General features: G+C 36.3%; 2 protein-coding genes across 3 annotated transcripts in view; both read right to left on the bottom strand.

Annotated features, from left to right (window-relative positions):
* Positions 1-6,055, bottom strand: part of pcsk5a (proprotein convertase subtilisin/kexin type 5a) — an 84,624-nt gene extending 78,569 nt beyond the window's left edge. The window contains exons 1-3 of the mRNA XM_087254253.1: positions 5,716-6,055; positions 2,831-2,935; positions 2,448-2,561 (exon numbers count right to left, since the gene is read on the bottom strand). Of these exons, the coding sequence (XP_087110379.1) occupies positions 2,448-2,561; positions 2,831-2,935; positions 5,716-5,877 (381 nt within the window). The 5' untranslated portion in view covers positions 5,878-6,055. The remainder of the gene's footprint in view (positions 1-2,447; positions 2,562-2,830; positions 2,936-5,715) is intronic.
* LOC147844409 (uncharacterized) overlaps positions 1-12,920 on the bottom strand; it is a 681,160-nt gene extending 668,240 nt beyond the window's left edge. Inside the window, exon 1 of one of the 2 annotated variants that reach the window (XM_087254270.1) lies at positions 12,695-12,920. The gene's annotated coding sequence lies outside the window, so the exon portion shown is untranslated. The remainder of the gene's footprint in view (positions 1-12,694) is intronic. The other variant, XM_087254272.2, reaches the window with a different exon arrangement.
* Between the last annotated feature and the right edge of the window lie 1,464 nt (positions 12,921-14,384).

Raw genomic sequence — 14,384 nt, 5'->3', positions numbered from 1 at the left:
ATTATCACAAGACTCTCAATAAAGATGTGCACTTAATTGCATTGAATGTATCTTTCTAGTGAACTGAAATCTTAAATCTTATCTCATTCATTCATTCATTCATTCTTTCATTCATTCATTCATTCATTTTCTTTTTGGTTTAGTCCCTTTATTAATCAGGGGTCACCACAGCGGAGAGAACCGCCAACTTGTCCAGCACATGTTTTAAGCAGCGAATGCCCTTCCAGCCACAACCCAACTGGGAACAAAACAAACAAACACAAACACTGGGAAACACCTAGCCAATTTAGCTTATTCAATTCACCTACAGAGCATGTCTTTGGACTGTGGGGGAAGCTGGAGCATCTGGAAGAAAACCACGCGAACATGGGGAGAACATGCAAATCCACACAGAAATGCTGATCGGGGCTCGAACCAGTGACCTTTTTGCTGTAAGGTGATCGTGCTATGCTACCCACTGCGCCACTGTGATGCCAAAACCTCAATTTTTTTTTTTACTTTATTATTTATACTTTATAATATAGTATACATTTTTTTATATTGATTTCATTTAATATTGTAGTATCAATAAAATAAATGACCATCTGGATGTGATTAAAAGGACTTACGTTACTTAAGTTTACTTAAGTTTAATCATAGAAGTAGCTTCTCTTTAAATTATATTTACATTAATATGTTTAAAAATTTTCCCAGAGATGGGTTGCGGCTGGAAGGGCATCCACTGCATAAAAACTTGCTGGATAAGTTGGTGGTTTATTCCGCTGTGGCGACCCTGAATTAATAAAGGGACTAAGCCGACAAGAAAATGAATGAATGAATGAATGTTTCAAAATCAAATTAAAAACAATAAGTAAAAATAATAAGTCATAATTTACAGAAATACATTACTAATTTGATGTGCTGACTAACATCAGAGCTAGTGTAATTAATGCAGTATTTAAAAAAAAGATTACACATTTATGTAAACTCATGACATGCAAGTTACAACAGAAATCAAATTTCTGCAAAGTATAAATGCTTGTAAGTACATTTGGCAGCACATTTTAACCACATGCCACAAACAACAAAGACCTCACATTATATTGAATGTGCCATAGAATACATTGATTCAACATGTTCAATTGTTTTCTGATAACTACACAGCATGGTATGTGGCCCTGATTACATTTATAACCTGTATTTTTATGCATATTGCTTTCTGATGAACTGTAAACAGATGGCTGGTGGAGCACCGCTTGAAGCCCATTGCACTGTCCATGTGGCTTAGAAATATAAAAAAATTCACTTAATGTAAACATTGCAGTGTACATACACTACCAGTCAAAAGTTAGGGGTCATTTTAATTTTAAATTTTTTATTAAATGTAAAAAAAAAGTTAAATACTTATTTATTAAATATTTATTTATTACTTATTGTATGTATTTTCAAATGTAATTATTAGTCCATTCATTTTTGCTTTTTATTACTATTAACATGATTAATAATAATATTAATAATAAGGTAACATTTACAATAAGGTTCATTAGTTAATGCATTTACTAACATGAACTAATCATGAACAACACATGTACAGAATTTATTAATCATAATTGAACATTTACTAATGCATTATTAACATTCAAGTTTATGCTTGTTAACATTAGTTAATGCACCATGAGTTAACATGAACTAATGATGAACTATTGTATTTTCATTAACTAACGTTAACTAACATAAACAAATACAGAAGTAAATGTATCGTTCATTGTTTGTTCATCCTTTTAAATGCATTAATTAACATAAACTAATGAACCTTATTGTAAAGTGTGACCAATAATAATAACAACTATACTCATTAATATTAGAGTGATTTCTGAAGAATCATCTAACTCTAGAAGACTGGAATAACGAAGCTGAAAATTCTTCTTTAAAATGACTGGAATAAATGATTAAATTATATTATAAACTACTTTTGAAAAGTTATTTTATAGTGCAATAACATTTCACAATGTTACAATTTGTACTGTACAGTATTTTAATTAAATAAATACAGCCTGGGCAGGATAAGCTTATTTTAAAACATTGAAAATACGTACCAAGTATAGTGGTGCATTTAGAATTTTTTAAATCACCAGCATGCCATTACATCTGTAATTAAGGAATTATATAATTACACTTTTGACCCACTCTTTACATGTTAACCCACCCTTAAATCTAACCACACCACCAAAACAGTAACTAAGCTTATACACCATGTCAGCATAGCACCACAAATGTTGAACAAATCAGTCTGAACATCATTCATACCATACTAATTAACATAATCCTAAACTAACCAAATACCAACAACAAGTGTCTTTAAAACATGAACATAAGCACATTGCACCATAACACCCTGCATAGAATTTAGCACTCAATTTCACGGTTTCATTTACTAAATGTAAAATTGCAGTGTGTTGCATACTAACAATATACCACATGCTGTCCCATTTGGGGTCATTGAAACTCCCATCATGGGTTTGGTCCATTGTTTCAGTTCTTTTGACTCTCTTCTGAACCATCTGCTGCTGGATCCACTCCACCTATAGCATCAGAACATATCGATGATGTGCTTTAGCGTGCATGCTTCACTACATTACATGCTTCACAAACCACAGTCAATTAAATGAAATGAAATATTTATTAAGAATAATTATCGTTTCGTTTTTGGCAAGTTTAAGGATGCATCCATGTTTGGTGCACCACTGTCTTAATCAGTTTTGGTAAGTGTGGGGTGTTTATAGAGTGGTGTAGTCTAACTTATTAACTATTCAGTGGTGTCTCTGTGACTGAAGGTATATGATCCTTTTACCTTGGTCTCCATGGTGATGAGACTGTGATTCCCTTTGCTTTTAATAGTGGATCGTTTGATGATTCCACTGTGCTGGAACTGGTAATGGTCCACTAGCCCACCTATCTGCAGCAGCACAAGAGGAGGAAGATTGTGTTTTGTATACACCACCGCTGCTCAGATGTGACTGACAGAGATATAAATTATGTATCTATGCCTGACGTATGACTTTGAAACAACAAAAGAGTTATTCTACACCGCTGATAGACTTACCATTAGAGGCAACCTGAGCTACCGCTACACAATTCAGCTGAGCTTAAACTTTGGCTGCTGATCACTCTTTGACACCCCGTGCCTTGACATTATGATGTTGGCTGAAACCATACCAGATTTAACCGGAACTAAACAGCCCCATAGTGGGCGGCAGTTACACATGTCATTTGACTGAGGGTAAAGGAACTTATGTTACCAAACACAACGTTTTCAATCAGATCTGACAAAACATTTTCTGTTTACACAGAGAGTAAAACCTAAAAAGAAAATAAAAGTCAAAGAAATTTCATGATTTCCACTATAATTTAAACATGCCCTAAAACGTAAAATTACTCTAAGCAACAAAACCTCAGAGATTACTTGAAAGAAGACTCTTATGCTAATCGAGATTGTGTTTGTTTGATTGGAAAAGCAGTGAAAACAGTATTATGAAATATTATTACAATTTAAATTAACTTTAAAGATTTCTCTCTCTTAAAAAAATCTATCTTGTGATTAAATAGATTTTTGTTAACCAATCTTCGGTGTGATATCTTTCAGAAATCAGTCTATAATGCTAATTTGGTTCACAAGCAAATTATTATTGATTTTTATTATTACTGTTTTGCATAAAGAGATTTACACAATTTTGTCATTAATCACTCATCCTTCACTTGTTTAAGAGATTTACTATCTTCTTTCTTCTGTTGAATACAAAATAAGTTTATTGAAAGAATTTTGGGAAAACAGTAGACTTTGATTACAATAGTTTTTTTTTTTTTTTTTTTTTTTAAGACATGGAGTTACCAATGTACTTTAAAATATCTTTCAGGCCCGTAGGCAGCCTATTGAAAGAAGTGGTTATTTTTTTTCTTTCAAAAGGACCTTTTTTGCAGTTGTTCAATTTATCTTCTATTAAATTATGTGGTTTTATGACTGCATTTTAGTGACATTTTAAGCACACACTCTTTTTGCTGGATTAGCTTGTTGGATGGTGATCATAACCACACTTTCTTATGCAACAAAATCATCTTCTACATTTTTGTAAAAGTGCTTACCATACTGTTTTAGCATAAAGTGTTTATTTACAAGTGTGCAATGAAACTACAATTTATTTTATTTAGATTAGAATTTTTAATTATAAATGTTGAACAAAGAAACATAAAAAAAAGCTTTTTTAAAAATATATATCATCCATCATTAAAAAAAAAAAACCCAAAACAATAATAAATCTGTTTAAAACTTGTTTAAATAAAAGACAGTAGCCTATAGCAAAGACTATAGAATACACAAGACATGTCACTTGTACCTCACTCAGGTTTGGACCAGACATGAGTTTTTGCAGATTTTGTGTGATTTAGATGTTAAGAAATGAAACTAAAGACACAGTTGTTGTTTAATTTTATTGGTGATTTCTAATATGAAATTCAATGGTAAGCTTGGCATGCAGTTTTGGAAAATTTGATGTTCCTTCATTCAGACAGAATGCCTGAGCATACTGCCCTAGAGGTGTTTCAAAGATGGCCGCCGAGGCAAATAACAAACTGGCCAGCTTATTTCCTCAGTCAGAATTTGTCCAATTCAATAATTAAACATTAATTTGTCTTAGAGCCTTCTTCTGTTGATTATGTTCTCAATTTCTGATTGTATACTCTCAAAAATAGGACAAAATGAGCTCATATAGCTACTGTCTTTATTTGTGTTTCACGGAGAAAATAATTTCCCTCATTTGAAATACAATAATTTCAAGTTTGGAACAGCTTGGAGAAGCAAATATTGAGTCACATTTAATTTTGGGGTGAAATGCAGAGAGATAATACATTTATCAAAGCAGGAAATTTTGACTTTGAAATAGAAATGCAACATTTTACATTTTATGAAGTTTTCTTGCTGAACATGTATTACTTCTAAGTATAAAAATAATATGTAAATATCATTGTCCTTAAACTTTGACTTTGCACAGTGCCTTTACAATATAATTTACAGCAAGAGTAGAGTTGGCTTATAGTCCTTCATTCAGAATACCATGTAAAAATCCTACGAATTTCCTTTGTCACTGAATTATGTCTTTTATGTTTACAGTAGCTCTATTAATTTGTACAGACAGTTTGCAATTCTCTGTTATATGGAGAATAGAAATGTGTCAGTTGGTTAACTAACTGTAGGAGGGTATAAGATGCCATCAGGGTTAGAAGCCCAGTCTTGCATGGTTAAACACATGTATTATAGAAGAGCCAGTGACCCAGAGACATGGGCTTTGTAAAAATGAAAGACTAATTTGAAGAGAAAACTAAATTTAAAGAAAAAAGTTTGTGTTCACATACCATATGTTCATAGGAATGTGAGTTTGTTTATGGAGTTTTATCTTGGCAGAAATTGAACCCTCTTGAAACCTTGCAATTTCTATGTCAATAAGCCAAACCATGACACCATTACCACAGTATCATCACATATCTCCATATTTGAATGAATAATATATTTTTATAAATCTTTTAGCATCACAATAAGTACTTTGATAAAGGAAACAAGCATTGCGGAAAAACAATGTTGAATACATGTGAAATGATATCCAGCTTATATCGTTAAAGAGTTTAGTTTCAACTAGAGAGTAAAACATGAAGTGTTTTCACTAGAAAACATTTTTGTACACTTACCTGGCCCATATTCACAAATCCATATTTTTCTGCAATAAGGTCAGCAGCTTCAGGGCCTCCAGTTATTTTGACTGCCCACCGGTTTGTGTATAGTCTCATTTGAACACATTGCAGCCCAATCCCAAAAAAGAGTGCATACGGAAAAAATATTGTAGATGTCATCTTCAGGTGGATATGTTCTCCGCTTCATGCAGAAATATTTCTCTGATAACACTCCTTATTGAAAAGTTCTCATCATTTAAATAGGACTTTACATAATCTACAAGACTGAAGTGATAAATGATTGTCAAGTAAAATTTCTAAAGCACCTAGTTTGTCTGTGAGAGGACTACTCAACTGTGTTGGCTTCACTGCATCTGTTGCCTGTGGCAAATCATCTCCAATTACACTCCTATCAATTTCTACAGGTGCACTTTGTGCTCATACAGCAAACAAGAAACACTGGGAATATTTGCTAACAAGCTAAAAGCACTCCCATTCATAACATTACTAAAGTAAAATACAATGTTGAATAGTACTATAGGTAGTTTACAGTAGTATTAGTAGTTTACTTTTACTCGGTTTCACATCAAGTTTACATTCATTTTAATGTTCTTTTTTTTCAAATTCCTGTCTGACTTTTCATTTTATGTTTCCCCCAAAGTTCATCTGTTGGTTTTATATTTTCTGTAGCAAACTGTATTTTCTGGTAGCCTAAAATGTCTTTTTAAATGCATTTGCTTTATCCATGTATATAAATAAGTATCAAAGAATAAAACTTAATTGTGTTACACTAACATCATGTGGTCAGATTGAGAAATTACTCATTATGAAAATAACTGCATTTTTTCACACTATATATTTCACAGTATATATTTAATTGTCACAAGTTGTTAAAACACATACAGTTTGTTTGCATAAGTATATTTTTAATGTAAATTTTCAACTGAATTAAGTCCCGGCTTATGCATTTGCAACATCTTTTTCAAAACATTTCCATTTACTCACTCATATACCTGTTTGCGATCAAGTTTTTGTATGTGTGCATAAAATTCTCATAACATGCAAAGCTGGAAAAACAGGACTGTCTTTATAACATGTTTTAAAGAGCTGCCTTAATATAGACGCTGAAGCATTTGTCTACTTTTAATTTCACATCACATTGACACAGAAAAAAAAAGACTTGTTCAGAATTAAAGGACTGGGATACAGATTTAACATGGCCTTCAGAGTAACTAATTTCAATATTGTTAGAGTGATTATTAATCAAGTTTTTAATCTGTATATCACCTAAATCCTTTTAGATTTTATGATGAATGAAGAAATTTAGTAGTTATTGACAAGTGGTAATGTCATACATTTTTCTGCTTCGGCTTTCACAGCGCAAAAATACAAAAAAATCTGAAGAATACTTACATTAAATGTAGAACTACAAATTGACTTAATAAACAAAAGCTGCCAGCAAATTGTCTTGATGCAAATTGTCTTGATGCGGAATTTATGTGTTCTTCAGATTAAGAAACACCTATAAGAAGGGTAATAAGAAGAAACTCTGCAGGGAATGAGTCCCCCCAGCAGATACAACACATACAATTATATTTATATAATTACTAAACGGCTGGACAGGACCAGGGAACATGGAGACAAGGCACAAGACAAACAAGAGACACAAACACAGACATAGAGGACTATAACCAAAAACAATAAACTTTACAACAAAAAAAAGGGAAATACTCAGTCGAAAATAAATTAAGTAAAGTAAAATAAATTTGTGACCAAAATGATATGGAGTTTAAAATATGCCAAAACAATCTGAATTTGAATTATCTTAATTTGAATTATTAACTGTGCAGAGCTGCGGCCCTCCAGGAATACAGTTTAAGACCTATGATTTACGTACTTGCATATTTACTATTGACAAACAAGATTAAAACAGGGTTTAGGTAATGTACAGTTCAAACAGGTGATGGAGTTTGGTTGTGCTGGAGAGTCCCAGGTCTAGGAGACTGAACAGGGATGAACTGGCCAGGTAGGAAGTGGTAAAGATCTGGAAAGATGATCTGCACAACTGAGAACAATCACTAGAGGGCTGTAGTCTCTCACCAGTAACAGCCTTGCAGAGTATATCAGCAGCCAGGGACTCAATAGAGCAGGACATGAGAACATTAAGACAAGGGACAAGACAAACAAGACACACAAAGACAGAGCTAGAATCAAAACGGTAAACTCTACAACAAAACAAAAAAGGAAAGGCTCAGTTGAAAATAAAAGTAAAGTAAAATTAAGAGTAAAATGATATGGGGCTTAAAATATGCCTAAACAACATGAATTTGAATTGTCTATTTTTTAATTATTATCCATCGTAATTTTTGTAATAAGACAGATTAAAAAAATCGTTGTCTTAAATTTTCAATTTTCAAGTTAAGAAATTCAAATTAAGAAATTCAAATTCAAAACATGTTTTAATGTCATACAATATTCAGCTTTATTGAATAATAAGTGTTAATAGTTCAGATTAACACAATTTTAAATTCAGATTGTTTTGGCATATTTTAAGCTCCATAAAATGACTGAAATGAAGGAGGATGAAATGAACAAATAAAAAAAGAAACCTGGTAACACTTCTTGAAGAAGCAACAGGATAAACAATATAATCACTTAGACAAGGATTCTGATCTTGAAGCTTTAGAGCAGGGGTCATCAATCTCGGGCCTGGAGGCCCAGTGTCCCTGCAGGGATTAGCTCCAACTTTCTTCAACACACCTGCCTGGATGTTTCAAGTATACCTTGTAAGACCTTGATTAGCTTGATTACCTTGATTAGTTTGTGTGTGTTTGATTAGGGTTGGAGCTAAAATCTACAGGACACCGGCCCTCCAGGATAGAGTTTGGTGACCACTGCTTTAGAGCAAAGCACGATCACAAAGCTCACAAAGCATAAACACAGCACAGACTCACAAACAGTGAACTGACAAAGACAGTAAAAAAATATATAGTAAAATTAATAAACATAACTGTTGTGTAATTCACACCTCAAAACTGGGGTTATGTCTTATGATTATGCCTACTAAAGAAAATCCTAAATAAATTAAATAAACTACAAAAATTGTTACACATGACATATAAAAGTGTAAAGCCTGCAGCCCTCAACAAATGTGGAAAGTTATTGCTTATCATATTTAAATAACTGTTTACTACAGATTTAATTTAATTTTGCTATCATGGACAATTTAATATTAACTGGATGATGTCATTATGCTGCTGAGCCAATCGTTGCATTGCTGATTATGATCGCTGATCTTGACTTTGCAACACAAGTAATCTAAGCCAAGTTCATCCAGACATTTTAATCTGATGATTTTAATTCATGAAATTGTTTATAAAACCAAATTAACCAGAAATCTGTTATCAAGGTAAAAAAAATCCAGGATCTGCCAATTTATGTAGATCATTTAAGAGAGGTACTAAGAATGGAACCCTGATGAAGATGTATGAGGCACAATGTATGAGGCATGCCTTTATCCTGAAGTTTAGTCTATTTGCTGTGTGGATCACTTCTCTCTGAGAAGAACCCAGGACATGCCACATCAGTGGTGTGTTATCTTCTATTAGGATAGCTGGAGTATTGGCTGTCACCCTCAAAACTGAAGGTTGACATGCTGCTATCTTTGCTCTCTTTGAAGGGGCGCTGAGAAAGAATCAGGCCCGGCCCTAAGCAATTTGGCACTCTAGGCAAGATTTCAGGTGGCGCCCCGTCACATCACAGTAAATTCCACTGTAGTCATAAGAAACTAAATAGCTTTTGGATTGACATTTACATTTACATTTAGTCATTTAGCAGACGCTTTTATCTAAAGCAACTTACAAATGAGGACAAGGAAGCAATTTACACAACCAAGAGCAACAATGAATAAGTGCTATAGGCAAGTTTCAGGTCTGTAAAGTCTAAGAAGGGAAGTATTAGTTTTTTTTTTTTTTTTTACAGTTAGTGTGATATTCAGAGAGGCAATTGCAGATTAGGAAGTGTAGTGGAGACTAAATAGTTGGGTTTTTAATCGTTTCTTGAAAGTAGCGAGTGACTCTGCTGTTCTGATGCAGTTAGGGAGTTCATTCCACCAACTGGGCAGATTGAGCGTGAGCGTGAGCGAAAGTGATTTCTTCCCTCTTTGGGATGGAACCACGAGGCGACGTTCATTCACAGAACGCAAGTTTCTGGAGGGCACATAGATCTGCAGAAGTGAAAGCAGATAAGAAGGAGCAAGGCCAGAAGTCACTTTGTAGGCAAACATCAGAGCTTTGAATTTGATGCGAGCAGCAACTGGCAGCCAGTGCAAACGGACTAGCAGCGGAGTGACATGTGCTCGTTTAGGTTCATTGAAGACCACTCGTGCTGCTGCATTCTGGAGCAGTTGAAGAGGCTTGATAGAGCTAGCTGGAAGCCCAGCTAGTAGAGAGTTGCAGTAATCCAGTTTGGAGAGAACAAGAGCTTGAACAAGGAGTTGAGCTGCATGTTCAGATAAGAAGGGTCGGATCTTTCTGATGTTATAGAGTGCGAATCTGTACGATCGAGCAGTTCTAGAAATGTGGTCAGAGAAGTTTAGTTGGTCATCAATCGTTACTCCAAGGCTTTTCACCATTTTGGATGCAGTAATGGTTGCCCCATCCATCTGGATTGAAAAGTTATGGTGTAGGGTCGAGTTGGCAGAAACTACAAGCATTTCCGTTTCCGTGATGTGTAGATGCAGAAGAGAAGTGGCCCAAGAACAGAGCCTTGAGGTACCCCAGTGTTTAGATGCTGTAGGTTGGACACCTCTCCTCTCCAAGACACCCTGAATGACCTGTCAGTGAGGTAAGATCTGAACCATTGTATAACAGTGCCCGCAATACCCAGTGACTCAAGCGTAGATAGCAGGATCTGGTGGTTGACAGTGTCAAAAGCAGCTGACAAGTCCAGCAAAATGAGGACTGATGATTTAGAGTCTGCTTTAGCCAGTCTGAGATCCTCCACGACCGAGAGCAGGGCAGTCTCAGTTGAGTGGCCTTTCTTAAAGCCGGATTGCTTGTTGTCCATGAGATTGTTTTGAGTAAGAAAGTCCAGGACTTGATTGAACACTACTTTCTCCAGAATCTTGGCCATGAATGGAAGCAGGGATACTGGTCTGTAGTTTTCAAGTAGCGTATGGCCCAGGTTGGGTTTCTTTAGCAGTGGGGTTACCCTAGCCTGCTTAAATGAAGTGGGGAATAAACCAGAGTCAAGAGATGTGTTAATTATGTGAGTCAGTGTTGGTATGACTGCAGGAGAGATGGCTTGCAAGAGATGAGAGGGAATGGGATCGAGTGGACAGGTGGTTGCATGGCAAGATAGCATGAGTTTGGACACCTCAGACTCAGAGAGCTGAGAAAAAGAGGTGAGTGTGTGTGGTGTTGGTGGTGTACCTTGTGTGTTTGTTGTAGGTGCAGCAAATTGAGCACTGATTTTTGCAGTTTTGGTGCAAAAGAATTTAGCAAAGTCATCAGTAGTAAGTGTGGAGGATGCGGGTGGAGGAGGAGGATAGAGAAGGGAGGAAAATGTTTTAAAAAGTAGGCGAGGATTAGTGGCATTGTTGATTTTCAGACGGTAATATGTCTGCTTTGCCAAAGTAACCTCAGCTGAGAAAGAGGACAGAAGAGTTTGGTATGTTAAGAGCTGTGCAGGATTTTTAGTTTTCCGCCAAATTCTTTCTGCAGCTCGAAGTTTTGAGCGATGCTCACGGAGAGCATCCGAGAGCCAGGGTGCAGGACGACTGGCACGGGCTGGCCTGGATGCAAGAGGACATAATCGGTTTAGACATGATGCTAGTGTGGAGCAGAGTGTATCAGTGGCACTGTTCGAATCAAGTGCAGAGAGTTTGCAAGATGGAGGAAGAGAGTCTGAAACAATGGTGGATAGTCTATTGGGTGAGAGAGATCGTAGGTTTCTGCGAAAGGTAATCAGTGTTGGAGTGTGTGGTGGCTCAGGAGTAATGTGGATGTTGAGAGACAGAAGGAAATGATCCGATACTTGTAGTGGAGTTACTATTGTTTGATCAGCGAAGCAGTGTCGTGTGTAAATAAGGTCTAGCTGATTACCTGATTTGTGGGTAGCAGAGGTAGGTGCTCTTTTTAGGTCAAAAGAGGCAAGCAGAGTCTGAAAGTCTGCAGCTTGCGGTTTGTCAACGTAAATGTTGAAGTCACCTAGCACCAACAAGGGAGTGTCAATATTAGAAAAAGATGAGAGAAGAACATCCAGTTCATCTAAGAAGTGACCTAATTTACCTGGTGGGCGGTAGATGACAACCACATTTATGTAGAAGGGGTGGATAATGGTGACTGCATGGAATTCAAAGGAGCTGATTGTTGGCAGGGACGGTATCAGAGTAAATTTCCATTCTTTGGAAATTAGTAGTCCAGTCCCACCCGCTCTCCCTGTGTGACGAGGAGTGTGGGAAAAAGAGAAATTTGCAGAAAGAGTAGCATGTGTAGCAGTGTCCTCCGGCCTCAACCAGGTCTCAGTTAGAGCCATGAGATTATAGTCAGAATATGTAGCTATGGAGGTAATAAAATCTGCCTTGTTAACAGCTGATTGACAATTCCAGAGGCCCACGGAGAGAGAGAGTTGTGAAATAGCAGATACCTGTATTGAACGGAGGTTGTGAGGATTACGCCTGCAGCGTACCTAACGTGTTTTGCGAGTGTTAGTAACAACAGGAATCAGAAAACACATAATAAAAGTGCACTGACAACAAAAAACAAGTGTAAAACAAGAAAGTAAAGTACTCAAGTGCTTTGTCGGTGTCTTTGCTCGATGGAGTCGCGCAGGTAGAGTCGATGGTCTTTACACTCGTCGGTCTTCACACGAGGCGGTCTTCACACGAGGCTGCCACGACCGTTGCCGCGGTGAACTAGTTGTTTATATAACCCCAAAGCACTAGCTGATTGAATTCAGCTGGACACGCCTCGAGAGTCAAAACAAGGGCCGAAACTGAGGCGGACGACGCGAAACCGTCTGCGTTCGCTACACAAGCTCTTATAGTAACCAAGGAAACAGTGGCTAAACACTTCTAGTATGATACACAACTGAAAGCAAGTTTAAATGTCCTACAACTTTACACAAACAGCTGAAAACAAGTCCTCAAACCATACACAACAACTGAAACAAGTCTTAAATGTACTTACAGGCTGCTGGTCTCGATGTTAAAGTGCTTCTCCTGCCGACTAAGCTAGCGTGCTCACTATATAGTGGTTACCTGGCGTTTGGACACGCCTCCCGAGTCAAAACAAGGGCCGAAACTGAGGCGGACGACGCGAAAACCGTCCGCGTTCGCTACACAAGTTCTTATAGTAACCAAGGAAACAGTGGCTAAACACTTCTAGTATGATACACAACTGAAAGCAAGTTTAAATGTCCTACAACTTTACACAAACAGCTGAAAACAAGTCCTCAAACCATACACAACAACTGAAACAAGTCTTAAATGTACTTACAGGCTGCTGGTCTTGATGTTAAAGTGCTTCACTTTATTTGACAACTACAAGCTGGGAAAACGTCTGATAAATATGCCAATGCAATTAACATTAATGCTGAATAGATATAATATTTACGCATTTGCTTGAGGAAAGAATGATGGGGGTAGTTACATTACTTTTACTATTTTTCATAACATTTATGTCTTTCCATAACATTAGCTGACGTCAAAACTAACAGATAGCACTATTGCTATTTATTGATTTGCAATCTGTCCAACGTTGGATGTAAAAAATATAGGACAACAAATAGCTTCAAATTATAGAATACATAGCAAACATTATAAAATATTGACAATAAAATAAAAGGTTTAGCCTATTAAAATCGATGGCCTATACAGAAATTAAATAAAGCTATAAAATCTACTTCACTTTTAATTGTATTTGCATATTAATTAATTAAATAACAGAGGTGTTAATTTAAGAATGCACAGATCTATAATGAAGCATTCGACTACTTTAGTAACTGTTTGTGCTCATTTAAGAGAAAATTAGTTGTGTTTAAAATAAAACATGCAGGACGGAGCCAAAAAAAAAAAAGAAAAAAAAAGAAGCACTTTTCCGACGGTCTCTTACTAAGACCTCCGCTCGGCGCGACCTCTACCAGCTAAATGCTTATTGGCGAGGGCTTAAATTGAGCAGTGTTCATAATGTTGAGCGAAAAAAAAAGAAAAAGACAGCTGTGAAACATAACCAGCTTTGCCATTTTGTAGGAAACACACTTTAGATCTTTTTAGGGTAAGAGGTTTTTGAGTTATTGCCGTCTATCACTGAATGTGTCAGAAAAACCGAAAACACAACCAACTTACTGCACTCATTTCTGGCACCCCCCTGGTTGGGCGCTGTACATCCAGGGGGGTGCCAGAAATGAGCCCTTAGCACTGGCCTATACTGCCTATGCCACGGGCCGGCCCTGGAAGGCATAACCTCATCAGTTGGTTCTCAAATGGCAAGAGTTTAATCCATCCCCACCTCCTCTTATGCCCTCCGCAGCCTTAATGGTTTACAGGTCCATTTCAGTCACTTAATTCAGTATCTCTAAGATTTTTGTCTAATGACAGCTCTGCTAGTCACATTGCTGTAATTAAGGATCAATCATTAGGGTTAGGATTTTGGTGGCATTTTCGGTTAGCAAATCATGCCAGGAAT

The sequence above is a fragment of the Danio rerio genome, chromosome 5 (assembly GCF_052040795.2).
Source record: "Danio rerio strain M-AB ecotype USA chromosome 5, GRCz13ab, whole genome shotgun sequence".
NCBI lineage: Eukaryota > Metazoa > Chordata > Actinopteri > Cypriniformes > Danionidae > Danio > Danio rerio.
This window is presented reverse-complemented; position numbering and strand designations above follow the sequence as displayed.